This window comes from Neolamprologus brichardi, chromosome 15 (genome assembly GCF_056152115.1).
Source record: "Neolamprologus brichardi isolate AB-2024 chromosome 15, ASM5615211v1, whole genome shotgun sequence".
NCBI classification, from domain to species: Eukaryota; Metazoa; Chordata; class Actinopteri; order Cichliformes; family Cichlidae; genus Neolamprologus; species Neolamprologus brichardi.
Window position 1 is genome coordinate 691,364 of NC_142118.1, and position 27,858 is coordinate 719,221.

At 44.9% G+C, this 27,858-nt stretch overlaps 1 protein-coding gene across 1 annotated transcript; it reads right to left on the minus strand.

The window, feature by feature from the left end:
* Positions 1 to 26,562, minus strand: kif26bb (kinesin family member 26Bb). The gene is made up of 15 exons (XM_087852379.1): positions 26,329 to 26,562; positions 25,795 to 26,139; positions 23,589 to 24,038; positions 20,474 to 20,595; positions 20,194 to 20,365; positions 14,231 to 14,440; positions 13,816 to 13,909; positions 11,222 to 11,493; positions 10,377 to 10,554; positions 10,151 to 10,289; positions 9,456 to 9,615; positions 6,254 to 9,350; positions 4,198 to 4,367; positions 2,586 to 2,736; positions 1 to 201 (listed from the first exon to the last, which is right to left on the minus strand). The coding sequence occupies exons 1-15, from the start codon at positions 26,389 to 26,391 to the stop codon at positions 2 to 4; spliced, it is 5,823 nt and encodes a 1,940-aa protein (XP_087708505.1). The 5' UTR covers positions 26,392 to 26,562; the 3' UTR covers position 1.
* Positions 26,563 to 27,858: the final 1,296 nt, after the last annotated feature.

The window sequence follows — 27,858 nt, forward strand, 5'->3', positions numbered from 1 at the left end:
GTCAGGATCTCTTTGTGAATCTATGATCTGCCGTTTTTCGCCGTCTCTTCTTACGCCGTCTCCCGGCGACACCATCAAAGCAGGTGACCATCATGACGTTGGCCTTGCAGAGGCTGACCTTGCGCTCCAGCCGCGCCGTCACCAACTCAAGTGCTTCCAGATGCTCCAGGGAGTCCACCTCGAACGTCTGCCATAGGTCGACTGGGGAAGGACAATAGGGGTCAGTGTGCCACGTACACTTCTGTGTGTTACGGCAAAAAGGAGGATGAATCAAATCGCTGAGGTCAAAGTTCACATGGTAGATTTTTCTCAGACCCACAAAAGTCATCATAGCATTACAAAACATTCTCATACTGTAAGAACTGCTTTGCCTTATTCTTTAACAGCATCACATGCTCTGTGATTAAAGTATAACATAAACTGTCACATGCTGGTGACGGTGTTACTAATGGTGCTAATGAGAAGTGTGGATGCTGCTCCTGTGAAAGGAGGCTACAGCCTGCTGCATATAACAAGCTGATTACTTGCTTATTCACTGAAGTGCAGCTCAGACGATTAGTCATTGAACCAGTTAATCAGCTGATGGCTCATGTTTTAATCATCTCAGTCACCTTTCAAGCAAAATCACCCAGTTACAGAATTATGTCTTCATATTTATTTTATGGCTAAACTATACAAAAACGTTACAAAAGGTCCTGCAAAACGATACGAGATGAGACGCTCTCCATCTGTGTGCAAGCCCAGCACGAGCCAGAACAGTAAAGCATCGCAGTATTGAAAGTACATTTGTATTGTAGCCTGTGTATAAGCTGTGTACCAGTATGTCAGTATGTTGGCACCAGATTTGCCAGATGCACGTTGCACAGCTACGCTAGAGTTAGCTCGCTAACCAGCCCAGGTGTTTATTATGGTGTGAACACACATTGTGGAAGTGCCTTAAACCTGTATTACCTCTCACGGCCAGCAGAGGCGCCCCTGTGGTTACATACATGTTATAATGAAGTCTTCTCTGTTCTCTTGCTCTAACACCATCAAATGTATTCTCCTGCTAACTATATGGACTCAGCTGCTACCAACAAGTCTTGATGACTATAACACTATAAGATAAGATAACCTTTATTAGTCCCACACGTGGGAAATTTGTTGGTCCTATGGTCCTTCTCAGAGTCAGAAAGTAAAGTCCAGTGACTCAGGGTAAGCCTGGAGGCTAGCCTAGTGTGCAGCGCTCCTCGATTTCACGGTCAGGTCGGCCACGCGTAGCTTCTGGTTTCAAAAGTTAAGATGAAGGCAGTGAAAATGCTCAGTCTAAGGTTCACAACAGGACTTCATTGATACTGAGCGACTGCTGATGGATATGTTTTTATATCGTCTGTGTGAAGTTTTGCTACCTAACATCGTGGCTAGCTGGTTAAGCTCAGGACGCTTGCTCATTATCAGTGTCACTGTGCTATGCAAAGATATACATATGTATATATAGAGTCCTTAAACTGAAACTGGCTGTTTTACACCCAGAAAAACCCCAAAACAGAAATCAAAGTTCTAAACATGAACTCAGTGATGATGATGATGATGGCTCCACCGTTATTGTTGATCACTGTTTCAGTTCGTTTTTAATAAACTTAATGCCCATTTCCTCCTGTTGCCATTTTTCAACTTTTGAGCGGGACTGTATATACTTGTTTGTGACCAGTGGACTCATTTCTGTTAGATATTGTTGCTCATTGTCGCTGAAACTGAGAGAGAGACATTAATGGAAGGCAGGGAGAAGTGTGGAAGCCAAAGGCTGTTCGAGGAAACTAAGGCTACGTTCACACTGCAGGCGAAAGCGCATCAAATCTGATTTTTCTGACCCTATGCAACACATATCCGATCATGGTCTGACAGCGTGAACGGCACAAATCCGATATTTCAAATCCGATCTGGGTCACTTTCATATGTGGTCCTGAATCCGAAACATATCTGATGTTTCAGAAAGCTGCTGTTTGATGGTCATGTCGCATTAAATCCGTCTTTTACATCACTGACACAAGACAGACGCCAATTATCAGCGCCTGAGAAGACATGGCGAACGCTTCCTGGACATCCGGTGAAACTGTTGGGAACAACGTTGGAGAAACGTGAACATTTTATTTGTTCTGTATAATCTGCAGATTCTGACAGAAATCTGCAGCTATCCTTTGAAGCAGCGCTCCTCTAAAACAGCAATAAGGATCATTATTAGGTTATTTACATTATTATGTAAATAACAAAATAAAGCAAAAATTGGGAAACGTGAAGTCCGAAGTCTTTATATTAAGGCCATCAGTCAAACAATACTGTTGCTCTGGGTCTAAACAGAGCGCGTTGTGTGTGACGTCTTCTTTTGCGCATGCGGGCCGCTTTGAGCGTTCACACTAGAGCGCGTTTGCTGTCACATTTTATTTGTAGTGTGAACGAGCAGACAAAAAAATCGGATTTGATCAAAAAATTGGAATTTATCATTAACACCTGCAGAGTGAACGTAGCCTTAATCTAGATGGCGACTACTCTTTTCAGATATTAGCAATAACAGGTTACGGTTAGTTTTTAAAGATAACTGCACTGACACCCGCGGTTCCACGTGGCGGGCTCCAGCAGGAGGCGCTGTTTGGCCAGCTCCAGCTCTCTCCTCAGGTGGCTGTATTTGGCTCGGACTTCGGAGATCCTCTGCTGCCGGTGCTCCAGAAGCTTCAGCTTGGCACTGAAGCACGTGGGCCCCTGGAAGCAGAAACACAACCTTTTCACTTTTTTTTATTTATTCTAAGATTTTTGAAACACAGCTTAAATTAAGTAAATTTAATTTACTCTCACCAATTAAACAACGAGACCTGGAGTACTGTGTGCGAGTACTTTGTAGGTTTTAATGAAAAACAGCTTCCACCTCTCAGCTGCTCTTCATGTAAACATCATGTTAGGGCAGAGATGGGCGGAGCATGGCAGGCGTTTGGGGGTGGGGGTGAGGGGGGGTCAATAAATCCATATTTACAGTTTTAAAATCTGGTGTTTTACCTCCATCCTGCTCTGCTTGTTCTGTCTTTGTTCGCCGCTGCAGCACTGACCCAGTTTACCCCATGTGGTCATTAAAATTGTATCAAAGCTGCCTGAGACGGGTGGAGGCAGCGAGTCGTCTCACGGGGCCAGACCTCTCGTCATGGGACATCACGTCACCACATGGACCCTGTTTTGCTATCAAGCGCATTTTAAATGCCAGACGGTCTTTTATGCGTGGTTTACACAGTCAGCTTATCAAGCGTGCTCTTCGTCTGCATCGAGCTTCTACTGGTGAAGAAAAGAAATAGAAAAATGTCCCACGAGTGGGAAATGTTTGGTCTCCTGAGACATTTCTGTCTATGATTTGACTCCTTTTCTATTTCTTTCCCATTTAATATGTTTACTGGATTCATATTCTTCGGACTATGAACCACATTTATCATCAATCATATAAGAAAACAAAGTTTTATGAGACACATTACATTTAAAATGGGTGGAAATTAATATATGTTAAAGGTATGAAGACCTTGTAGCTGCTCAGTACAAACACAGGGTCACATTGTGATTTGCTCAATAACTCGACTTCCAGTTAATCTTTGACCTCGAGACCCTGGAGGCTCCTCATTGTTCCTGTCAGGAGTGTCCTTGTTGTTTTTAAGCACTTTTTGAGTAAAAATACTGTAAAGTATTTGTGTTTCTTGTAAATTTGCTCAGGACTTTTATTCCTTGTTTATTCTAAGCTTTGTGTGAACCTGCACGCTGTCTCTCACTTTGCTGCTGGGACAATAAAGGATATTTCTATTCTATTTATCTTATTCTACTTTTATTGTGTTCTGTTAAGTTGACACCATAGCTGAGGTTTCTCGCCTCACGATATCTGCTGCGTCTCCTCAAATCTCTGCAACAGAGACGGCAGATCATTTCAATTTATTCCATTTAATATATCAAAAAATGATATTGCGGCAGCATTAACGCTGGTCCTGTTATTCCATAACAAACATGGTTACTTACCATTTCCAATACAAAAAGAGAACTAACTGAGTTCTGCAAAAATTACTTCATTAAAAAACCCACAATCCTGTTTTTGTGGCTGTTCTCGCTCGCTGCTCGTAGAGGTTATAAAGGTCATACTGTTTATTATGTAATGCCCTTTAACCTCCAACAAAAAAATCAAAATAAACCCAGCACCTGTTTGCCAGCACCTGCTCTTTCCTGCATCCTCTGTACATTGTCGATCTCGTAGACCTTGATCTCGTAGGCCTCCGGGATTCCTTGATCCATCCAGCGAGACCGCAGACCGCTAGCCGAGCGCCTCAGGGTCAGAGGTGAATCATGGGAAAGGTGGCGTTGCTGAGTATCTAGAGCCAAGAGCGCCAACACATGTGAGGCAGAAGCACATGTTAGTGGACTTTTGTTGGTTCTTAATGTAAGTGTTGAGCGTTAAATAGAAAAGTCACAGTGAGTCGCACATTTACAGACGAGGCAGCGACAGCAGGAAATGATTCATGAGCTGCCGTATGTGGTTCCTGCTGCAACAACAGTTTGCCTCAGGCCAAAGTGCAGCTCGCAGTCAAGACCGGAGACACAAAGGCAACAATCATCAGCACCGTGATGATAACGAGTGAAAAGCCGGATCATCGTTGGCTGTGTCCCAATTCAGGGTCTGCACGCTTGAAGTACGCGCACTACGCACACTACGCGCACTACGTACGGCGCGTACTATAAGTATGAGAAGTGCGGAAGTGAGAGGCTTGTGAAATGGGACGGTCTAGCCTTCGTCGCGCTGTTCAGGTTGCCTAGCAACCATGATACTAACCGCGAGAAACGTTATATTCAGCTTTGTTTGACAGAAATGAAGGAGAAAAATGTTTTGTTGGTCAATCATTTTTGTCATGACATCACTGTGATTAGTTGAGTATCTGAGGCTGAGACCACAGGACTGTAAAACATGATTGTTGGGCTTCATCTCTGTACTGAACAGTCATTTAAGATTAGTTAGTAAATAACAATTAGCTGATGTTGTTCATGAGACTAAAGTCATCTCACTGTGGTAATGTAAATATAATATGGCCAATATTATAGTATTGTCAGATTATTATGATACACACACACACACATATATATATATATACATACATACACATATATACACACACATATACATATATACATATATATATATATATATATATATACATATATATATATATATATATATATATATATATATATATATATATATATATATATATATATATATAGAGGATTTAAAACCCAGGTCACGCTGAAAGTACAAACATCACTAATGTCACACAACTTTGCCGACATGTGGCCAACAGCAATGTTTTAATGTTCTTCATTATTAAACATTCGCACATAAATAAGTGACGTCATATTCAGTACTTACTTTTGACAGTTCACTCTCGGCCGCTCCCTTCTGCCGTATTTTGCGGCAAAATTATCCACACCCACCGCCGCGCTATGAATTGTGGGATATATGGGACCACGAAGCGTGCACCGGACCACGCTTGATATTTGGGGAAATCAATGGTGCATTTGGAGTATGCATTTGAAGTACACTTCGAATTGGGACAGCCGTCGTCGCGTGGCGGTGACATAATCGCACTTGAAATGCGTACTTCAAGCGTGCAGACCCTGAATTGGGACACAGCCTATTACTGCAACTCTCTCTGAACTGAGTCAGTTTGGCAGTGCAGGAAAAGATAGTGAGTGCTTTATATTCAAACTGTAGATTTTAGTTACAGAAGGACAAACTGAGTGCACGCACAAAAAGCAGTTAACAGTGTGTTATTTCAAGTCGTGTCTCCTCTGCTGTTCCATTAGCATCACAACAGTGAGCGTTTCCAACATAACTCTGTTAGTGTAATCACGCACACACCCATCTGTGTAACACAATCACACATCAGGAGAATCCTTCCTGCCTTCATGTATTAATGATGTGACTTCCTACACAATCTGGCTTTTAATGCGAGCGAGGAAACTGGGTCTGTCTGCGTTCACCACACATGTCGTCTTTCATTAATGTCACATTAATATGTTATGTAGTCAGATTATGAACCAGACATGTCACCATGAAGCTGGCGTTGGTGGTGAAGCAGCGGCGCTAACGTTTGCGTGAGAACGTCTGCTTTGAGCTTCTGTTGGTTTGTTTTCTTTGCTTTATTAAACTTTCCAAAAGTGAAAGTCGTTTAATTCATTACATAAAACTTGCAGGCGCTCTTACCCGTACCACCTCGTCTCCGAGACGAGCGGCCGCTGCGAGCGGCGCCGAGGAGCGAGCTGCTCCTGTCGCTGACGGAGTCTCTGGCTGAGGTGCTGCTGCCCGTGGCCTCGCTGTCCCTCACCATGCTGTCATAGCCGCTGCTCACCAAACTGTTTCTGTTAGAGAAATGCAGCGACGTCTTCCCCATAGCTGGCGGTAGATCGCCGCTCAACACACTGGTGGTGTCACTCGCGTGCCCACTCAGGCGATCGGGCATGCGGGGAGATGTCAGCTGACTGTAGGGGGAGGGCAGCGAGGTCGTTTGGTCCGATCCTCCTATAGTGGGACTGGGGGCCCTTTCCTTGAGAAAGTCTGCGAGGCGGCCGTTCACAAACCCCTGAATGGCAGATTTTGTGGACGAGGACGTGGAGCTCTGGCTTGGAGTCCGGCTGACAGAGCGATGAGACCGTGGAGGGGACGAGGGGAAAAAGGAGGACGTGCGTTCGTGGCCGACTTTCCTGTCTGGAGACAGGCTGGCACTATGACTGATGGAGTCCTGCAGGGTTTTGTGGGAGACGCCGGGGTTCTTGATGCTAGGAGCTGACGATCGACGGACTTTGGGGCTAGACGTCTTGAGCTTTCCCACAGCAGAAAGCTTGGAGTGGATATGCCTAGAAGACTGAGTGGCAGGGTTTTCAGACGGGAAGAAATGACGTTCAGACCGAGGATTTTTCCTCGGGCTCCTGCTGGCCCTCGGAAAGGTACAATCTCCCTCAAAATTGCCTTTATAGCCAGACTTACAAGCTCCTTCAGTACTTCCCCTGGAGCTTCCCCTGGAGCTTCCTCTGGAGCTTCCCCTGGAGCTTCCCCTGGAGCTCACAGAGGCGTTGCTACCGCCTCTTTCTAGGGCTGGAAAGTCTCTCGGGATCCGCCCGAGAGAGCTCGTCCGTCTAGCCAGCTGCTGCAGTTTGGCACTGAAAAGCCTGCCACTTTCCTCAGTCGGTGACCTGAGCCTCCTGCTTGTATCACGTTTTACTGTGGATTTATCAATCACAGATCCAACACCCTTCCTGAAAGTACCTCCAGGATCCTGTTTGAAGTCTGATCCATGTCTTTGAGGAGAGGAAATATGGAGGTTGTGGTTAGTGGGGGAGTGTTGCCTCACCTTCCTCCTCTCGAGAGTTACCCTGGGGCTGCAGGGAGTGGATGATGTCAGCCCCCTCGAGTCTACGAGGTGGGCATCCTGGTGTTTGGCGCTTTGCCACGCTCGAGGTAAGCTACCTGTTGAGTAGGAGCAAAGGATGGTTTCTTGGCAACCAGGTGACTCACCGGTCCTCTTGGGTGTATTTCTGCGTGTGACTTCAGTCCCCTCTGAAAGCTTTGCAGTGTTAGCGGAGTAAACATGCCCACAGTCTCTGGGGTGGGGCTTGTCTGTGTTTGTCGGCTCACATGTTTTGTTGTCTGGAGGTTTAAAACTCAAATGTTCTACGACGACTGGCTCATAAGACATTTGGCTACCAGACTTGTCAGTCTTCTTGACATGTTTGTGAGAAGCTACAGGTGCACACTCCTGCTGAAGGACCTCCCTGTCCTCTGAACATCTCGCTGTATTTCTTCTGGACTCTGATTCTGACCTGACTCCTGCTAAAGTTTCACAATGACCTTCGTTGTCCAAGTCACAATCCACGTCTGCATTAATCAACATGGGGTTAATAAATGAAGGCAACGCCCTTTTCTCCCTTCTGACTTGATGCTGGGACTTTTCAGTGCCAGCAGGATGAGCAGCAGAGCTTTCGGGAGCACCGGAGGAGCCTGAGGCTGCAGATTCCTCGCCGACGTTGCTGATGATCTGGATTGGCTGAGAACTCGCTGAGTCTTCAGCCTGTGCCTGTGAATGAGCTCCGTCTCTGATGCAAATAATATTTCCACCTGTCCTCGCTCTGTCATACGCTCCACTGATGGTCACCTCTTCCACCATAGAGAACACCAGCTCATCCTGACCTTTTAAGTCCAGCGGCTGCTGAACCGTCACTGTGATCGTGGCTTTCATTTCCTTAACTTCCTGTTTGGGGCGACTGTTTAGGACGTCTGCGAGTATAACACTTTTAGCCAGGGAGTGTGAAGAGGAGCAGGTAGAAGAAGGAGATATGGGGGAGCTTTTGCCAACTGGTGAGGTCCTTTTGTCTGTTTTGAACCAATCAGCAGTTTCAGCTTTCTCCTGTTTGTGTGAAGGTTCAAGTGCGAGAGCACTGGCCCCTGCTTTGACCTTTGCGTCCACATTAAAGCGCTTGGAAGAAAACCCGTTACCTGATTTAAGCGTCCTGGTGTTGGAAGGCTCAGAGCGGCAGGTCGCGTTCAGACCAAGAGTCTGGTTGAGCAGTTCCTCGCTGGAGCTGGTCGCACTACACTCCTCACAGTCGTACAAACCCGAATCTTCTCTCTGGAAACTGTCTCCAGGGCCGGCGCCGTCTGTTTGCTTTTCTGCAGCAGAGGTCTGACTGCAGCTCGACCCCTTAATCAGCAGCGTCTGTGGAGCTTCAGCGTCTGCTCGTTTTACAGATTCCTCCTGGTGCTGGGACTTAACAGGGACATTATTTAAACCTTTTAAGGAAGATCTGAGCACATCCATGGTCATTTCACTTCCATCGATACACCCCAGACGTTCTTGAAGCTGAGCAAACGTGTCACATTTGAGACAGTCCCTCTCTGGTTGCTTCTTTTCTCCTTTCAAAGCGTCGGTTTGCCCCAGGAGAGCAGACTCTGTCGTCTTCTCTACTTGCAGCTGAGGAATTCTCAGAAGCTCCTGGAGGAGAGCAGCAAACTCGGGGTCGTCCAAGTCCGGTTTGTTAGGGTGCAAAGACGGTATGATTGGTACAAACTCGGGCAGTGCCTGCCTCGGGGCTGATCTGGGGTGGACTGAGCCATCTGAGTCTATCTGGATGACTGTGTCGCAAGACTGCTCACTGCTGGAGCGTTCATCCAGTTCATCACGCAGGCGAAAAGGACGGATGTCGACGTCGACCTCATCGGTGGAGTGGAACGCCCGCAGGGAGAACGACTGCAGCCCTCTTTTTTCTCTCGTCAGACTCCTCGCACAAGGAGAACACGAGGTAGACTGCTGAGGACGAAGGTGGATGATGCTGTTAGATAAGTCTCATAAATCCGAAGCAACATTCAACAATTTTGTTTGCTAGATAAAGAGTGACTCTGTCATTTATACTACCTTCGTCCTCTTCTGCGTCCTGCGAAAACGAGCAGCGAGCTGGATGGTGGAGAAGTTCTCTTGAAGGTGTGCCAAAGAGTCCATGATTTGAGCAATTACTGTGGTGTGGCAACTTGTGTGGCCCAGGGACTCTCGAAGGAGCAAAGTCAGCTTCCCACTCCTGCAGAAACAACGTCACGTGAGTATCTGCATTGTGGTCGCAGGTTTAACTGCACCAAGTCAAAGTAAACTTTATTGTCATCAGCATACGAGACGACGAGGCTCCGGTTACATCAGTGCAAAAAAAGCTAATAAATCGACATAAAAAGGAGAAGAAAATAAATAAATATCAGAGTTACAATAAGAATTTAGACTTTTTATTGTCATTGTGCAGTTTCTTGCACAGCGAAATTGTGTAGCTGAACCACAAAGGTGCTAAAGTATGAAGAAGAGAAACCGATATACAACGAAGGTGGAAAATAAATAAATAATTAAATAAATAGAATAAAATAAAAAACTGTGTATATGTATACATATGTGAGTGGAACTATATACATGGTGTATGTGTAGGAAACATTGAAACAGACTGGGACCAAAATAATTTGCAGTTTGGGGTGTTCACAGTGTTGCAGCTTGTAAACACGGAGTATAAATAGGTGAAAGAAAACAGGAAGTTTTTAATGAACAAACTTTCCTCCTTTGTTTCCAGTTCTTACTTGTTCGCGGTGGTTTTCTGTCCACTTAGAAGAGACAGGACGATTGGGCCCAGCTCAGAATGGGGGGGTTTATTTTTGTTGACACCCCTCATACCACTGCACACGTCTATCATGGTCAACCTGGTGGCGCCGCGGGAACCTGAGGACGTTATACAGTTGGACTTTAGAGGAGGTAAAAAGATTTCACAGATGCAAATCAGAAAAGATCTGAATATTTCACTGCAACCTTTTCCAATGGTGCTGCTCTCTGTGCGCGGAGGCTGGACGTGAAGGGTGAAGAACATGATGGAGCTGTCACACAGGTACGTGATAAAGTCGCTGTGCCGACGCGCCGCGATGGCCGCGTCCAAGAGGGAAGCAGCGCGCTCGGCGGTGGGGGCCTTCACCCGGTTGTGGTTGTGTAGCTGAAGGAGAGAAGAAGCAGATTTGCTGTAAAATCAGCTCTTTAACCTGTCACATTCATCCCACTGTTGCTAATCACTGTTCGTTTAGAAACAGGTTCAATATTGTTAGAATGAATCTTGTGTCTCAGCAGCAAAACATTCAGGTTTCCGTCATTCTTCAAGTGTCGACTGAAAAACAGAGGATGTGATGCCCACACACAAACACATGTAATCAGATCATATGTGCTGTGCAGCTTAATAGGTTTCACTCCCAGCACCATCATCTTTTCCACCACAGTGCGGACCATTATCCAGACTGTCGAAATAAAGATGAATGAAACTTTCTCACATCCAGAGGGCGCACACTCACGCCAGCTCGCAGACAACTAATCTATTAATCCAGTTGGCATGAACGTGTGAGAATACCGTCTCTTTGAAACAACTAGAATAACTTTAAAGGTGTTTTTGTTGCTGCTGTCTCCTATCCGCAGTAAACAGGATCACCTTTGCTCCCTGTTGTCTACTTTGGGTTTGTGTGTTTGTGAAGATTTATTAGACTTTTATGCCAACAACAGTAACTCCACCACTACAAATGTGGGTCACTGGGCCACAGCGTGCAGAGGTAAGGGAGGCACAGTGGGAGGAGTTTAACAATCCCTTCTCTTAATGGTAAAACCTTCTGCTCTACCTGGGCTCCGTAGACCGGGTCCTCCTGGAGTTTAATGTGGGCTTTCGGGCTGTCGTGGATGCTGCCTAATGATGGAACCACTTCCCCCAGCAGATCCCTCAGTGTGTCCTCCTCCCCGCAGCACAGTTCGATGGCAGACACTGACACACTGAGATCGGTCCACGTCCTCTCTCTGCGGCGCTCGATGGCGCTGTACAGCCAGGAGATGGCACAAGGAATCAAGCCGAGCTTCCCAATGTTCTCACCACTGCCCACCATACTGGACCAGGACCCTGAGGTGGAAGGAGAACACACAGATGGATTTTCTATATATAAAAATGAGGTTTTCGCAAGACTCGATTCGGTCTTATGAAAAATGAAGTGCACCCCAGGATTCGATAGCGTGCAGCTATTATAGACCATAATCATTAACCAATGAATTTCTGTATGAGTGCATCAGACTTCAATATTGTGTAACAGTTTTTGTCTTTACAACATGGCTTAAGTTCATTGAACTTTGTGGGTCACCTCGACTGTTCACAATCATTGCCTGCTGCACGACACAGCTTCAGCTGGCTGAGCCTCACATTTGTCTCTAGGTTAGTTTGGAGTTCGTGGTGCTTATACGACTACTCGGTTCCCAGGTGACTGCATGAGCCCAAATCCTCGTACCTCCACCACCGTGCCTGACACTCAGGTGTTTATACTGATCTGTTTTTTTTGGGTTTTGGCTCATATGTTGCTGTGCGTTACAGCCAAGCACCAACATTTTGCTGTTGTCTGTTCAAAGGACTTTGATCCTGAACTTTTGCAGTTTGCAAAGCTAAGCCACGCTGCCATCCAAACAAGCTGTATGTTTTCAGTCTTTCTAGCAGTGCCTTAATGAACTTTAACTTTAACATGCTAACTGAGGCTAACTGAAATGTAGCTCTTATGCACCGTCTAAGCATGAGTTACACACATTTGGGTGACCTTCTGTTAACCACACCTCAAAATGTGCTCACAGCTGCAGATCATCAATGAATCAGCTGCAGCTGACTAACAGCACCTTCTTGCTAATTAGGGATCCCTCTGTGGTTCTTTGGTGTGCTCTTATTAAGAGTGTACTTAGTTGGACTGTGGGCTGCCTCGAGTCCTTTGAAAACCCTGCTACATATGAATTACATGAAGGTATGCATCCACACAATATATACTACATTCACAAATACACAGTCTGAGTGGCACAAAAATATATTTTCCATATCAATGCAACGTGTTGCTGTCAGAAACAGTTTTCGGGGCTGTTTAATAAATAAAATCACAGCTTCTGCTGTTCACGTGCTTAACATGAGACACAAGTCGTTTATTCCACTTAGCGGGGGAACTATTTTTTAATTTTCCAAAACAAATCATCATCAGCCAGAGTTAATTCATTTTTAGCTAAGCTACCCAAAAACTTGTACGTCTGGCTTCTGCACGTGTACTACCAAACACAATGGGGCCACAGTCATAGATGAGGCCATGGGCTCCAAATAGTCTACACCAAATAAACATCGAACTGTAACATCGTAACACTGAAATAAAGGCAGGGGAGGAGGCGTGTTGAAAACAGCACATCACAGAGCACACGTGCACTTGCAATGCATTGCAGGCGGAAATGACTGAATAACAAAAGTCATAAAAATATCTGCAAGATTTTATATATGGATATATAGATAATCACAGATTTATAGCAAAGTCTTGAAATGGGGCTAATTGCAGGAAAGCATCGGCACAAACAAAACACATCATATATAATCTCAGAAGAATGCACGAATAAATGTTTTTATGGACCGATGCCATGTTGTGTCTTTTTCTAGTGCACTTTTGCCCCACATTACTCTTGAGTTATGGGCTGGTTTCACCCGATCTCGTCTTATCCGAACTCTAATTGAATGAGGATAAGAGAATTGGTTTACTCCAATTAAAGGCCGAGCGGCCGTTATTCAGAGAGTAGAGTATTCTGTGGAGGAGATTGATGTCCCGCTGGCTGTGGGCCACATGTCGTCTGTACTGGCCAACTAATTCAATCAGGTTTACGGAGAGTGGCGTCATGTGAAAAAGCAGGTCCAAGGAGACCCTGTCCTTACCCTGTGTGTGTGTGTGTGTGTGTGTGTGTGCGCGCGCTACAAATCTATTAAACCCCTTTACCGCTAAGTGCAGGGCTCCATCTCTCTAATAGCAACATATCACAGTCCACTTTGTTTGCAGGCCCTTCTCAGCGCTTCAGCAAAATGAAGTGAAATATTTGCCTAAAACGTCAAACAATGGGAAGCTTTTACAAACACATGTATGCTGGATAATTGATGAACAGGCTTTTATTTATAAAGTAACAGGTGAAGGATGAATAACTTAAAAGGGAAATTTTTGTTTGTTTTTTTTAAAGAGCAAAAAAGAGAAAAGTGACGGGGAGACGAGACAAAAGACACGAGGAGGCTGGAGATTTGTATCGAGAGGACAGAGGCAGTTTGAAGTGATAAAGAAAGGCTGAAAGATTGCAGTCGGATAGAGGAGGAGGTGGGGCGGGGATGATAAAAGCATCCCATTCCCATCTTGAGATTTTAACCCATGGCCTCTCACAAGGACCGATTACTCACCCACATCAGCACAACCCAAGCCCAGGACGCAGGCATCGCTGCCGCTGAGCACACAGCGGATGACATCAGCCAAGACGCCTGCACACACCTCGGCCTGGTCGAGAGAACAAAGGACAGCGAGCAGCTTGTGAAGAAGCGCACGAGCCAAAGCAGAACGGGGATGCAGACTGAGTCCCTTGGGCTCAGATACTGTAAGCAGAGCTTGGATAAAGCTAATTGATGGGCTGTGTGATTGTGGTGCTATCCAGGGCCTATCAGTTTTCAGGTCATCAGACAGAGAGAGGGACTAACGGTGTAGGATCAAGAGGAGGGAACATGTGCTGTATACATGTAATGCTACACAATCCACTGTCTACCAACCTGATCACCATGGAAACACCTAAAGTCATATTTAAGCTTTGCACCAGAGCCACACCTGGCTTGACTCCTGAGGATATGCGCTGTCAAAGGTGAAGGTCTTCAGATGACTTTTGCCATCCCTGCCCAGTGTCATGGTAGCCCGCTGATGGCTTTTGGTGGCCGGCTCCAGTATGGTTACTCTCTTCTTGGACGGGTCGATGCGGAGAACAGGTGGTTGGCCTTGGCTCTCTGACAGCGATGGGTTCACCCTCAGCACGACTTTAACCTGTTCGCCAAAGGAAATGGAAACAGAGTCGTGATGAGATGTAGACACAGTACAGAACAAAATATCTGTGCAACTGAAAAATACTGTGTGAAAAAATAACAGTAAGAACAGCTGTCATGAGTTTAATCTCAAATTATTATTTACCCAAAAATCCCGTTTCCATCAGCTTTAGCTGCGCTCTGTGTTTGCTGTGTGACCTGCTACATTTGTGGGGAATTATCAAATATCAGAGGAGGGTTGGACCCACTGAAGCGTCAGCACCAACCCATTCTCACTCACAGCTCATCAGATATGGCTGCTTTGTCAGAAAAGCCTTCCCATTCAATTATAAGAGGTTACACAGATACCAGGATTCAAGCATCCTCAAATCACAGAGCAGAATTTAGAGTCACTTAAATGCTTTTATTTTACATTTTTAACCTGAGTTTGGGGGGAAACATTCGTGTAATGCTGCTTTGAAGTTTCCATTATTCAGGGAATCTATAATACCCGAGTAAGACTTCTAACCAGCCATCAGTACTGCATGTGAGAGCTGGTTGTAGCATTGTGAATATGGGAGCACGCTCTTGTTAATCTTTGGTAAAGCAACACTACGGATGAGCGAGGCTTCATCGATCCCCTCGCTGTTTGTAGCGTAGTCTTGTTTACAACCTGATGGACGGAGCACAACGTCCAGGCTGGTCTTAGCCACAATTACAGCTAATTAACTAAAAGCCACATCACCTTGTATCGTAGCTGATAGTCTGCCCCATGCCTAGTACAACGATTGCTGGTCACCTGCAGCCAGTGTTGCCAACTTAGCGACTTTGTCGCTATATTTAGCGAGTTTTCAGACCCCCTAGCGAATTTTTTTCTAAAAAAAAAAAAAAAAAAAAAAGTCGCTAAAAGAAGACGCACATATCGCTTTTACTCTCAACAAGCAGCGGGTGCTGTAACGCAGTCAGTTCTTCTTTTACTCTTATGCTGTTTTGTGGATCAGGTTTAAAACTACTTATAAACACACACACACAGAGTAACTCCACCAGAGTGCCTATTTCGGGTCACTTTTGCCGGTCCAAGCCCGGATAAAGGCGCAGGGTTGGAATTGTGACATTAAAAAAACAATAATTGCTAAAATAAATTTAATTTGTAGTTCTAAATAAACTCTAAATGCATTTAGGACGTTTTTTACTCACTTTATGTCTCTTCCACGATGTTATTTCTCTCTCCAACAACATAGGTTACAATTACATTAGCATGACCAATTATGCAAATTAGGCGATGACGTCATTTAGCGACTTCTAGCGACTTTAAGGACAACCAATAGCGATTTTCCTTACTGAGGAGTTGGCAACACTGCCTGCAGCCAATTTAGTATTTCCAGTGAAGCTAACCGTGACAAGCATTTCTTTGGACTGTGGGTTTAAAAAACAACAACAACAAAAAGAGGTCTTTCTTGCTGCAGTGCTAGCTACCACATCATCATGGCATGACGCTGTAGGCAAACTGTAAAATGTCTGTATTGTTTAATATTTAATGCTTAAACCTCATTATAATGACATTCTAATGTATTTGTTGCTACTGTCCAGTCTAAGCTAAAAAGTTAAACGCTAACATGATGCTAGCATACAGCGCTAAATGCTAGCAGGTACCAAGAAAATGAGATCTTAATGAGGCAAGACTGAGCAGCACTATGTCGCACATGGAGCCTTTAGGAAAGAGTCAGACTGTCTTATCTGAAAACTCTACAGTTTATTAAATGCATAAAGGGACTAGATACTCTGCTTTTACTGTACAGCGTGTATGCTAGCTGATTTATGCCCTTCATCCTAAAATCCATATACAACACCGCAAACAGCAGCGATATGGTGTCTGTTCTGTTTATGCATTCATTTTTTTAAACGTATGATTACCAACAGATTACAAACTGCTGCTGACGAGTAAAGGAAAAGTCCAACTTGTGCTCTGAGCCCCTGCAGTTCAACAACAGGCGGCTGAAATACTGTCTTAAAAAATCCTCAGCTGAAAAAGAGAAACCCTGGGCAGAACAAAGTGATACATGTCAAAGAGTATTGGGGCATCTTTGAGATGCTGAAGCAATGGAGATGAACTTTGTTGAGCTAAACAGACAAACTGTCTTTGGACAACCAGCCTGTTTTGTAAGGACATCAAATATAAATGAACTGACAACCAAGAATAAAATGGTGAATGGAAACAAAAGCATATTACACACCACATGATTCAGTCAGTGCAGCAACTACACAACCGCCTCATACATCATACATCAGCTGCATGACGATGCATTCCTCCTGCTGTATCTCTGCATGTCGTGACATTAATTCCTTAATGCACATCTCTGGAGGAAGTCTGATATTTAGCGGCTTTAAGCTCTATAAATCGAGTTATATCCTGATTCTGACAGGCTCCTAACAAGGCTCACAGGTCCTGGTCTGCAGGAAAACAAGGCAGCATATACCAGACAGCGCACCCTGTTAGGGCTTATAAGCCAATTATAAAATTGTTTTTTCTGAATTCAGGTCTGCAAGACTGCAAGTAGATGTACGTTCTGACACCCACTCAAATGTGGTTTTCCTGAAAATGCACAGGACTGCATTACACCACGATGAGATCATCCTTCATTGACTGAATTTGAAAAGCCATTTTCCATCTGCCACATGAAGGATTTTTTTCCCTTCCTCGTGATTTTAATACCTTACGCAAGAAGTGGTTTCTTAACCATATTGAAAACGTGTCAAACTCTTTTTATGAGGGTTAAATTATTCAGGAGAACCATTTGCAAGCTGAGAAAATCCTCCTCGACTCTCACACGCATGCATATTCTTGCACGTTTAAATGTACAAAGCTGAGTGCTCAAGCAGGTGTGGCCGGCGGTGGGGTCTATTTGAGCCCTTATCTGTAACTCTAGACTACACCCAGGAGTCCATCTATGAGACGAGGGGAGGGCCCCCAGCCATATTGATCTCCCCGACTTTCTCTCCCCGAGGAGGTGAGGAGAAGGGAGGAGGAGAACAAGATGGAGACATTAGCACCACATTACAGTGTATCACAGCGGACGGGTGATATAGGATCTCATCCAAATTGACTGAGATCTCCTTACCCCACAACACGGATGGTCAAAACACTTCCAAGATGGTGGCTGTGGGCTCTTTGATGGTTCGTCACCATATTTATACCTCACAATACACGTAGTTGCCCAGTGGCGTATTTCATTGTGCAACCTATATATATTTTCCTTTTTAAATAATGCATGCAGGATGTCTGTGTGTATTATGAAGCAGTCAGTAGACGCTGCACATTATATCCAGTGTTGGCCGTCAGTTGATTTATAGCACTGCATTAACTCCATCATGTTAGCCTGATGTGCAGAATTCTGAGTACACGTTATAAAAGCAGAGCACAATCATTGTGATTGATCCGATTGCAGTAATATGCCATGAAAACACTGTACACTGATCAGGGTAATACTTGAGTGAGCGAAAAATCTTATTGGCTGTAGTTGTAGCTTTCTTAAAATGATGATGACACAGCCAGTACTCTGCCAGTGATCCATGTATGATGACTAACCCTTACTAGTGGGTTGGACCACTTTTCCCTTCAGAACTGCCTTAATTCTTCCTGCCGTAGATTCAATAAAGTGCTGGAAACACTTTGGTCCATGATAACAGGATAGATAGGATCTATTAAGTCGATAGCTGGAGACTGTTGAGGCCGTCTGAGTGAGCTCATGGTCAAGAAACCAGCTTTAGATTATTTAAGTTGAAGAGAATATCCCCCACAGCACGGACTGGACCACTGATACAAGCCAGGACAGACCCATGCTTTCGTGTTGTTTATGCCAAATTCAGAGCCTACCATGCGACTGCTGCAGCAGACACTGAGACTCATCAGACTGGACAATATTTGTCCAATCTTCTGTTAAGGAACATCACATGTGAACTGCAGCCTCAGTTTCCTATTCTTAGCTGACAGGAGTGGCACTGCTGCTGCTTTAGCTCGTCTGCTCAAAGGTACGCTGTTAGTCACTGTTCTTACTGTCTTGGAGCAACTGTGACCACGTCATTTCCTCTGGGATTAAAAATATATTCTGATGTTGTAGGTTCAGAGAGGATTTTCAAGGTTGCAATGAATAGCTGAGGTACTGTTACCTTTCTATCCAGTCTCTGCAACTGAAATGCCACTCGTTGGATATTTTCTCATTTTGGGACCATTTTCTGTAAACTCAGATATGTTTGTGAGGGAAACTCCCAGTTTCTGAAATACTCAGACAAGCCCGTCTGGCGCCAACGACAATGTCCGAAATCGCCAACATCACCTAAGTCATCTTTCTCGCCCGTTCTGATGTTCACTTTGAACTTCACCAAGTTGACCTGACCATGTTTACATGCCTGAACGCATTAGTTGCTGGCATGTGATTGGCTGACTAGATATTTCCGTTAGTGATCGACTAAACAAATGAAGTTCCCGGAGACTTTAGACTGTTTTCCAGTCTTTCTCCCTTTGCAGTGCTGATGCAACTGTTGTTCAACGAGATTAGCTCGGTTTGACTTATCGTGACAGCGCAGACACATCAAAGCATAAATGCAAACAATGACATCGACCACTTACATAGGCTGCTCCACTCCATTAATAATAATAATGGATTGCATTTATATAGCGCTTTTCAAGGAACCCAAAGCACTTTACAATTCCATTATTCATTCACTCTCACATTCACACACTGGTGGAGGCAGCTACAGTCGTAGCCACAGCTGCCCTGGGGAAGACTGACAGAAGCGAGGCTGCCATATCGCGCCATCGGCCCCTCTGGTCATCACCAGTAGGGTCGTGCCCAAGGACACAACGACCAGGACAGAGGACCCGGGGATCAAACTGGTGACCTTCCGGTTACAGATGCGCTTCCCGACCCCCTGAGCCACGGTTAAGATAAGGACTATAAATTAAGCATGGCTACTGCTCTGACCACCACACCGCCAGTGCTGAAGCCTTTTGGTGGTCTATACCAGCGGTCCCCAACCCCCGGGCCTCGGACCGGTACCGGTCCATGAGTTGTTTGGTACCGGGCCGCGAGAGTTGAGGCTCAGGTGTGAAATGTCTGGTTTTCAGGCTTTTTATCGGTTTTCAGCGTTATTTTGTTATCGTTTTTATTGTTTACTCGGTTTTCCTGGGTCTTTTCATGTGTGCTATGAATAAATTTTCTGTTTTTTTGGTACCTGTACTGGTTTTATTTTGTAGTATTTATCCGCGACACCTTAAAGGCCGGTCCGTAAAAATATTGTCGGGCATAAACCGGTCCGTGGCGCAAAAAAGGTTGGAGACCGCTGCTCTATACTAGAACAACAGCAGTTGTTAGCAGAACATTACGGTTAGGGAACCTTTTCTCTAAGTTTCTTAGATACTTTCTTTTTATCAACAATTAATGAGTGGTTGGTTACATTTTACATTTTTAGTCAGACCTGCATAAGCAAATTATAAAAGTGAGCAGCTGAAAAACAAAATGCATTTAGGCCTGCAGCAGCGTGTCATCGAGGAAAATAGATAAATAGGCAGGCGTGCATTTTTATCCAACCCCAGTGTAAGTAATGTCTCCAGCCTGCTGATCACTAGAACTTCTGCTTAGTTTTTGCTTCATGACACATTTTAGCAAGTACCTAAATTATGTTCTCTCCTCCAAGTATCATCATTGATGGGATTTCTGAGCAACTAATGCGTTTGAGTGTAGTACAGATCAATTTGATGTGCTAGAATTTGCCAACCTTGCCAACGCTGGGCGAGTCCTTGGTTCTGGTGGCAGCTTGCAGCAGGCAGGTGGGGACGGGCGGTGGGTTTTTCTGGATGATTTCCCTGAAGCAGGTGGAGAGTTGAGAGGGAGCTGGATCAGAAGCATGGCCCTTTTTCCTCAGTGTCAGGCTGAGCTTCTCAGCTGCCCTACGGGAAAGAAGTGAGGGGGTGTGTCATTGCACGGAAACTCCTGGTGCAGCCAGCACAGATCCTTTCAAACACTTGCAGTTATTTGTTGTGCATATATTGGCTTACCTAGTCAGAAAGGACATCGCTGCAGTGTTGGCGATGGACACCACTCTGGATATGTGCGGGATCTTAGAGGTGGTCTGTACAGCCCCGACATCCCTGCAGCTCTGATAGGCATCATCTGTAGCCTGCAGGGGAAAGCTCATTAAAAAATCCAAATGTGTAATTGCACTGCAGCACCCACTCCAAAAGGGGCTATTATCACGGGAATTACTCTGGGGAGGAACATGAGGTGGGGTCTGTGTAAGTAGGGCACGCAGGCTGAAAGGGTTAACGTACACCGTTAGTCATATTACAGATGCAGCCGACTGCATTTGGAGTGTGAAGGATAGTTTGTGAAGTGACTGCAAAACGTGATTCAGAGTAAACACGCTGCCTCTCATACACATCATCACTCCAGCAGCCTTACACGAATATATTCCAACACTCCAACACGGCGTTTAGGGCTCATTCATGAGTCCACAGTGTGTGTCTGTGTGTGTCTCTGTGTGTGTCTCTGTGTGTGTGTGTGTGTGTGTGTCTGCCTGCGTGTGTCTGTGTGTGTGTGTGTGTGTGTGTGTCTGTGTGTGTCTCTGTGTGTGTGTGTGTGTGTGTGTGTCTGTGTGTCTGTGTGTGTGTGTGTGTGTGTGTGTGTCTGTGTGTGTGTGTGTGTGTGTGTGTGTGTGTGTCTGTGTGTGTCTGTGTGTCTGTGTGTGTGTGTGTGTGTGTGTGTGTCTGTGTGTGTGTGTCTGTGTGTAGGTGTGTGTGTGTCTGTGTGTGTGTGTCTCTGTGTGTGTGTGTCTGTGTGTGTGTGTCTCTGTGTGTGTGTGTGTGTGTGTGTGTGTCTGTGTGTGTCTGTGTGTCTGTGTGTGTGTGTCTGTGTGTAGGTGTGTGTGTGTGTGTGTGTGTCTGTGTGTGTGTGTCTCTGTGTGTGTGTGTCTGTGTGTGTGTGTCTCTGTGTGTGTGTGTGTGTGTGTGTCTGTGTGTGTGTGTGTGTGTGTGTGTGTGTCTGTGTGTGTGTGTCTGTGTGTGTGTGTCTGTGTGTGTGTGTGTCTCTGTGTGTGTGTGTGTGTGTCTGTGTGTCTGTGTGTGTGTGTGTGTGTGTGTGTGTCTGTGTGTGTCTGTGTGTGTCTGTGTGTGTCTGTGTGTGTGTGTCTGTGTGTGTCTGTGTGTGTGAGCGGCGTGGTCGACTCTGCACGCAGCCTCTGAGCAGCAGCGGCTCAGCTCGTTCTTAAGTCAAGATAACAAAGTCAACTTTTGCTTTCGTAGCATCACAAACGCAAAGTGCCAATTAGTGCCAGAGGAAATCTGCGGTCATTGTCGGGAATGAGGAAGCCAGAGATAATATGGATAATGCACACTTCCCCGAACCCTCCTGCTTTCTGCTTTCTGACTCGCGTCTTCTGTCGTAATCTTTTTTTATCGCTTCACTTTCCCTTGCTCCAATTCCTCATGCGGTCTTTCATGATGTCTTGTTTTCCCCTCTCCTTCCTCGTTGCCCTTCCTTCCCTTCAACCCTTTCGTTCCTTGCCTCCAATCTTGCACACTTCATTTCCTTCTCTCCTCTCCTTCCGTTCTCCCTCTGCCCTTCTTTGCGTCTCCTCACTTCTCGTCCTACGCCTTCGCTTTCACCGAAGCTGGAAAAACCTCAGTTGATCTGCTCTCAAACTGAAACACGTACGAATCATTTCTTCCACAGTACAGGAGCGCTGTTATTGTCACATTTGATTAGACCTTCAAAATAACAGTTTTTAAAAGAATCTCTGAAGACTCCTTTGGTCCAGTTAAGCACTCCTCCTCACATAGTGATAACACGGCTGATAAATGGAAATTCTCAGTCATTTTTCAAACAATGGCTCTGTTATTTCAGACAAAAGTACACAAAGCAGACTTTCTTCCTGGATGGTGACTGTCAGTTTTGACAACTGCTGCTAGCAGATTTTTATCAGCGAGCTAACTTTGGTAGTGCTAACTCTCAGAGTTGAGTGAAAATGCAAAATAGAGCTGACTCCGTTTTTATGAGCACTTTTTAAAATGGTAAATCTTTTAAAAGGACCTCACACAGATGCCTACATGCACATAAACCAAGAGCCTGGAGCTAAAGCTGCATATCCCAGTTTGAAGATCAAGCAGACGAAATACTGCCATTACTCTGCACTTGTACACTCTGCACTGTTCTGCACTGTAGATCATGTTGCTGATGATGTTAAGAAGGATTCTAAAAATGTGCTATCAGCATGTAAGATCACACTTTATTTTATGCTAACATAATACTCAGATCTGTAAAAGCTCGAGCTGCCCCGTGTCTGCAGTTCACTAAGTAAATATCAGGAGCTTATTATCAGTACAGAAGCAGGACTAAGTTTAGATTTTAGATTAGTGAATGGAAATCAATTTTTAGCTTTGGCAGAGACAAAGCGTGACAGGGATGCTAATGTTAGGAATAGCTCCTACAGTGAATATGCTAGCATGAAATTGTCCCTCAGCTGAGCGTGCTAATATGTCCACAGGCTGCTGCTCTGTTTGAGAGAGCTCCCGGAAAACCTCCACCCTCGAAGCAATTTTATACTGTAGACACCCTCCTCAGATATATCTCTATGCAGTTTACAATAACTGTGGTTCAGCAAACTGAAAACTGTGATGCCTACACATATTATCTGTCAACCAGGTCAAATGTAGTCCTAGAATCTGACACTAACTACATTAGATGAAGGATTTGGGGTATTTTTAGTTGTTGGCTCACAGCAAAAATGAGCCGACAACTGAGTAAAGAAAAGTCAGTTCTCAGTCACCTTGTACAGGTTTATAATCTTTTTTTATTGGGGACTTGGGAAGGACACGCTCAACCGTCTTCTATCACACTAATGCATATTTCGCCAGCCGCAGTGTTTAATACGACCGTCCCTCTATTGATCACAAGTGCTTTCTGACCGGCCGGCTCAGAGGTAAATCATGAGCCGATTCCATTCCATTAGCAAAAGTACTTTTGAACAACACACTCAGCCACGGGATGGAAATAGGCTCTGATTAGGCCCTATGAATCACTGGCTGACACGTGCGCCCGTAAAGGCACACATTACCCATATAGCTCGTTAGGAGGGCATGTGCGATTCAATGCTAAGAGAAGGGCTCATAGTGGTACCTGACGGTAAGGGTTTGTGGTGACACCATTAGCTCTGGATGCAGATTTAGAAGCCACCAGCTGCTGCTGCTCCTCCACCCAGCGGCCCATATCAGGGTTGGGGAGCTTGGGCCCCCTTCGTCTGAGGGTCTGCGGGGTCCTTTGAGGCGTCCTGGGGCTGCGCGGGCTCTGAGGAGTGTGGCTTTGATCCAGAGCCTCCCTCGAAGCCCTGTCTCCTCGCTTTGCTTCAATTTGTCCAAACAGCGAGCCGGTGCTGAGGCTGGCTTCAAAAGAAGGCTTGGCTAATGCCTGACCCCGGCTCAGAGCCACATGGATGGCCTCTTGCTTGAGCTGGTACAGGTTTGTACCGCAGGCTCCACACTCCCCCTGCTCTCTTTCTCTGAAGTCCGTGGTGGACCGACTGTGGACCCGGAGGTTTTCATGAAGAAAGGCTGACAGGTCACTCAAGTCCTGCACAGGTGAGAGAACAGAGCAACAGGAGTCACAGACAGGAAAACACCTTTGCTGTTTATAGTACCTTTTTATTATTGCACAACACTCGCCTGTAATTGACAAAATAAGATAAGTCGAGCGCAATCTTCACGTTAGGACACAGTAACAGTCGAATCTGTTTGATATCTGGCTGTATGATCACTGAGTATGAGAACAGAGTCACAGGAAGCCACTTTCTACAGCGAGGTATTGATTAACACTGTCTTTATGATCCTTAACAGCCCAGTGAAGAAAACTGTGTTTACTGCATCTCACACGTGGATGGATCATAAATCTCAGTTCACTGGAAATTCTCGGAGACTAGCGTCATCCTGGAAGACGGGCTTTATTTGTCTGAAACAAAACAAGTCAGACGTCGTGTTTGTGTCTTTTTTCAGCCAATATTAGCATTTTGCTGAATGTCATGTCATCACTGTGTTACTGTAATAGACAGCTGCTTTCTGGATTGAATTTAATTTGGAAAAATCTGACAACAGGAGGTTAGAACAAGGAAAATCGTGCTACTTTAAAACAGAGATTTTGACACCTGAGGTTCAGGTCTGGCCCCGGCTGTCACAGCTAACAAGAAGGAATCAAAAACCATCATCTTGTTTGTCATCCTGAGAAAGACACACAGCAGCATCCAGCACGCACTGCTTCTCCTTCCCTCCTACACTGACCGATGTTCCCTCACAGGAGCTCAACAGGAGCTCTTAAATGTTGCACAATTTCACTCGAAGCCTAAACGTGCTGAAGCAGCTGGTGCTAAATAAACTTCCCTCATAAATAATATATAGGGATAATAATCCTGACGTATCAAAGAGGCAAAAATAAGCCAAACTGAATTTCAGGTCAGACTGATGACAGAGTATAAGGTGCTGCAGAGACAGCAGCAACTCCATCTTAACAGATGACGTTATTCACCCATGATGCTACTGAGAAATCACGATCAATAAACCTGCGAGCAGCTTATCAGATTTCTACTGACCACGTCTGTGGCCGCACGGTGCCTCCCATCGTCCTCCTGCTCTCCCTGTGGTCTCCAAAAACATGACACGCCCCATCCCACTTAAGAGGACAAAAATAAATAGCCTTCCCTCAATGGAGAGAACTGTGGAGATGACACAGGGATGTCGCCATGAAATATTCATGGCCATTTAAAGCCACTGGCGCAGGAATGTCACTGGTTTACTTTGGCGATCGGAGTCCGAATGATGGATTTTGGTGGTGATGAATGTGCAAATGTGCACGCTTCTGAAAGGAAGCACCGAAGGTCCCACATGAGCACTTGTTAAGCACCAGTTATGCTTCTGTGTGACATAAGTGTCATAAAATGTTTTCACAGCAGGTTTATTAGAGTTTATCGGCCCTCGCTGAAGCTTTCATGTCTTCTTTTAACATTTTTCATGCATATTTATTCTTATTTATTCTTTCAATTCACAATATTCAGACCCAAAGAGGTTATTTGAGAGGAAAAAGCAAGTTTGTGAATACTTTTGTCACTAAATTCATCACAAAAAATATGAATGTGCATTTTTTTTAACGAATGTAACAAATATACACCAGGACCACCTGCTGATAAGCATCCATATGCTTTGCATATTTCATTTTAGTTAAATGTTGTCTGTTGAGTCCAAACACGATATTATTACTGTAATTATATAGACTGCTTCGAAAGCACACGGCTGCACTGTGCGTGCCACTTAATCCCCATCACAGTATCATTGTCACTGACCTTGCAGGAGAAGTGATGGTGAACAGCCAGGCTCAGGGCTTGTTTCTTCAGAGCAACAAGGGTCGCTGAGCACTTCTCGCAACGAGCAACTTTCCGATCGGACCTCCCAAAGCCGGGATTCGCCGACATGGAGCCTCCTCTACATATAGTCCTAAAGGACATGGTTGTCCGGATGCGGTCTCCTACAGATCCAGGGAGGGACTTGTAAGACGGGACATCGTCTGCTCTCTGGCACATATTCCGATATGGGTCGCCCCTGGACCCTCCGGCACCCACGGGAGAGGGGCGCTCCTTGGGCTGGCGGTCCTTCCCTGCGGTCTCAAAGTGATGCTGCACTTCTGTGCTCTGAGAAATAAATCATGATAAATAAGGATGTATGTGGGCTTTGGCAGGGGGAATTAAATATCAATCGACTTGGACTACTGTAACCACACCCAAGTGTTTTGTTTTTTCTAGTGCAACAGTACTCTCAAGAAACTCTCAACCCCCACAAATGCTAACACATTTTGCCCAAAACGAACAAATCTGACTTACCCAGAGACCTCCTCGGATCGAGGCTGGAAAGCCCTCTCTTCCTCTTCCAGTCAGAGATGACATGACAACTTGTAAATATTTAAAAAGACATCCGAACAAAGGCGGGGGGCATTTTCTGTTATTGTTGCCGATCCTGGACCTGGTGCAAAAATATCCACTGACGTGAACGCCTAAAAAAACAAACTACAACAAGCTGAAATGCCGAGCACAGTCTCTAAGACGTGGAGTGATGGCAGTGGCACAGTGGAGGAGTGAGAGCGCACGGAGAACACTTCATGAAGTCACTTGGCTGTTTATTATAAGCTCCTCAGGGAGGCAGCACGGAGCAACTGCTCGGAGAAACCTTAAAAAGGAGCAGGCGGCTGAGTGTGTTTCTTGACGTGATTCATGTCCTACATACTGTCGCTGTCCCGCAAATGTCACCGCACCTTCTTACAACCGACAACATGCCTGAATAGACGTCTGCGGAAATATCCACATTATTCTTACAATGTTTGTTTTCACCTTATAGCAATGGTATCAACGAGAAACTGCAAATATAGCTACAATATTTCCAAATAACTGAAATCCATGTCTCAGAAATGTATTTATTAATTTATTAATACATGATAAGTTAGTGTTTACTTAATACCTATTTTACTGTAAGTGCTCAAAGAAAAGTCATGTATGTGTAACAAGTCCAGCTAACAGAAACGTTATTTTTCTTTTAATTTTATTCTTTCAATGGAAAAATAGCTTTTGGAATACTGGGACAAAGTTCATTAGTCAAAGTTTTGTGTGATTTATTATTTATTTATTTATTATTATTATTAGTGAACTTTAAAATGTGTGTTTGTCCTCTTCTTCTGTCTGCTTGCTGGGGTCACCACAGCAGATCATCTGCCTAAACTAGAGCCATCAGTGTTGTTACAGGTTAATCCAATTTTTAAATAAATTGAACAATATTAAGCAATAAATTGCAAAAAATAAATAAATACATAAATACATTTTTAAAAAAATAAAACGCGTGCATTGAAATCTTTTTTCTAATCTTTAAGACCTCGTAGTACCCTGTCAACCCAAGAACAGTTTGCTCTCACACTTATTTGTGGTTCCTAAATCAGCGGTCCCCAACCCCCGGGCCTCGGACCGGTACCGGTCCGTGAGTCGTTTGGTACCGGGCCGCGAGAGTTGAGGCTCAGGTATGAAATGTATAGTTTTCAGGGTTTTTATCGGTTTTCAGGGTTATTTTGTTCTCGTTTGTATCGTTTACTCGGTTTTCCTGGGTCTTTTCACGTGTGTTATGAATAAATCTTCTTTTTTTCAGTACCGGTACTAGTTTTATTTTGTTGTATTTATCCGCGACACCTTAAAGGCCGGTCCATGAAAATATTGTCGGGCATAAACCGGTCCGTGGCGCAAAAAAGGTTGGAGACCGCTGACATAGAGTATTTAAAAGTAGCGCCCCTCCCTGAGCCAGGCTGTGCCGGAGGTTTCTTCCTGTTAAAAGAGGATTTTTCCTTCCCACTGTGAAACAGCCACTGATGTTTC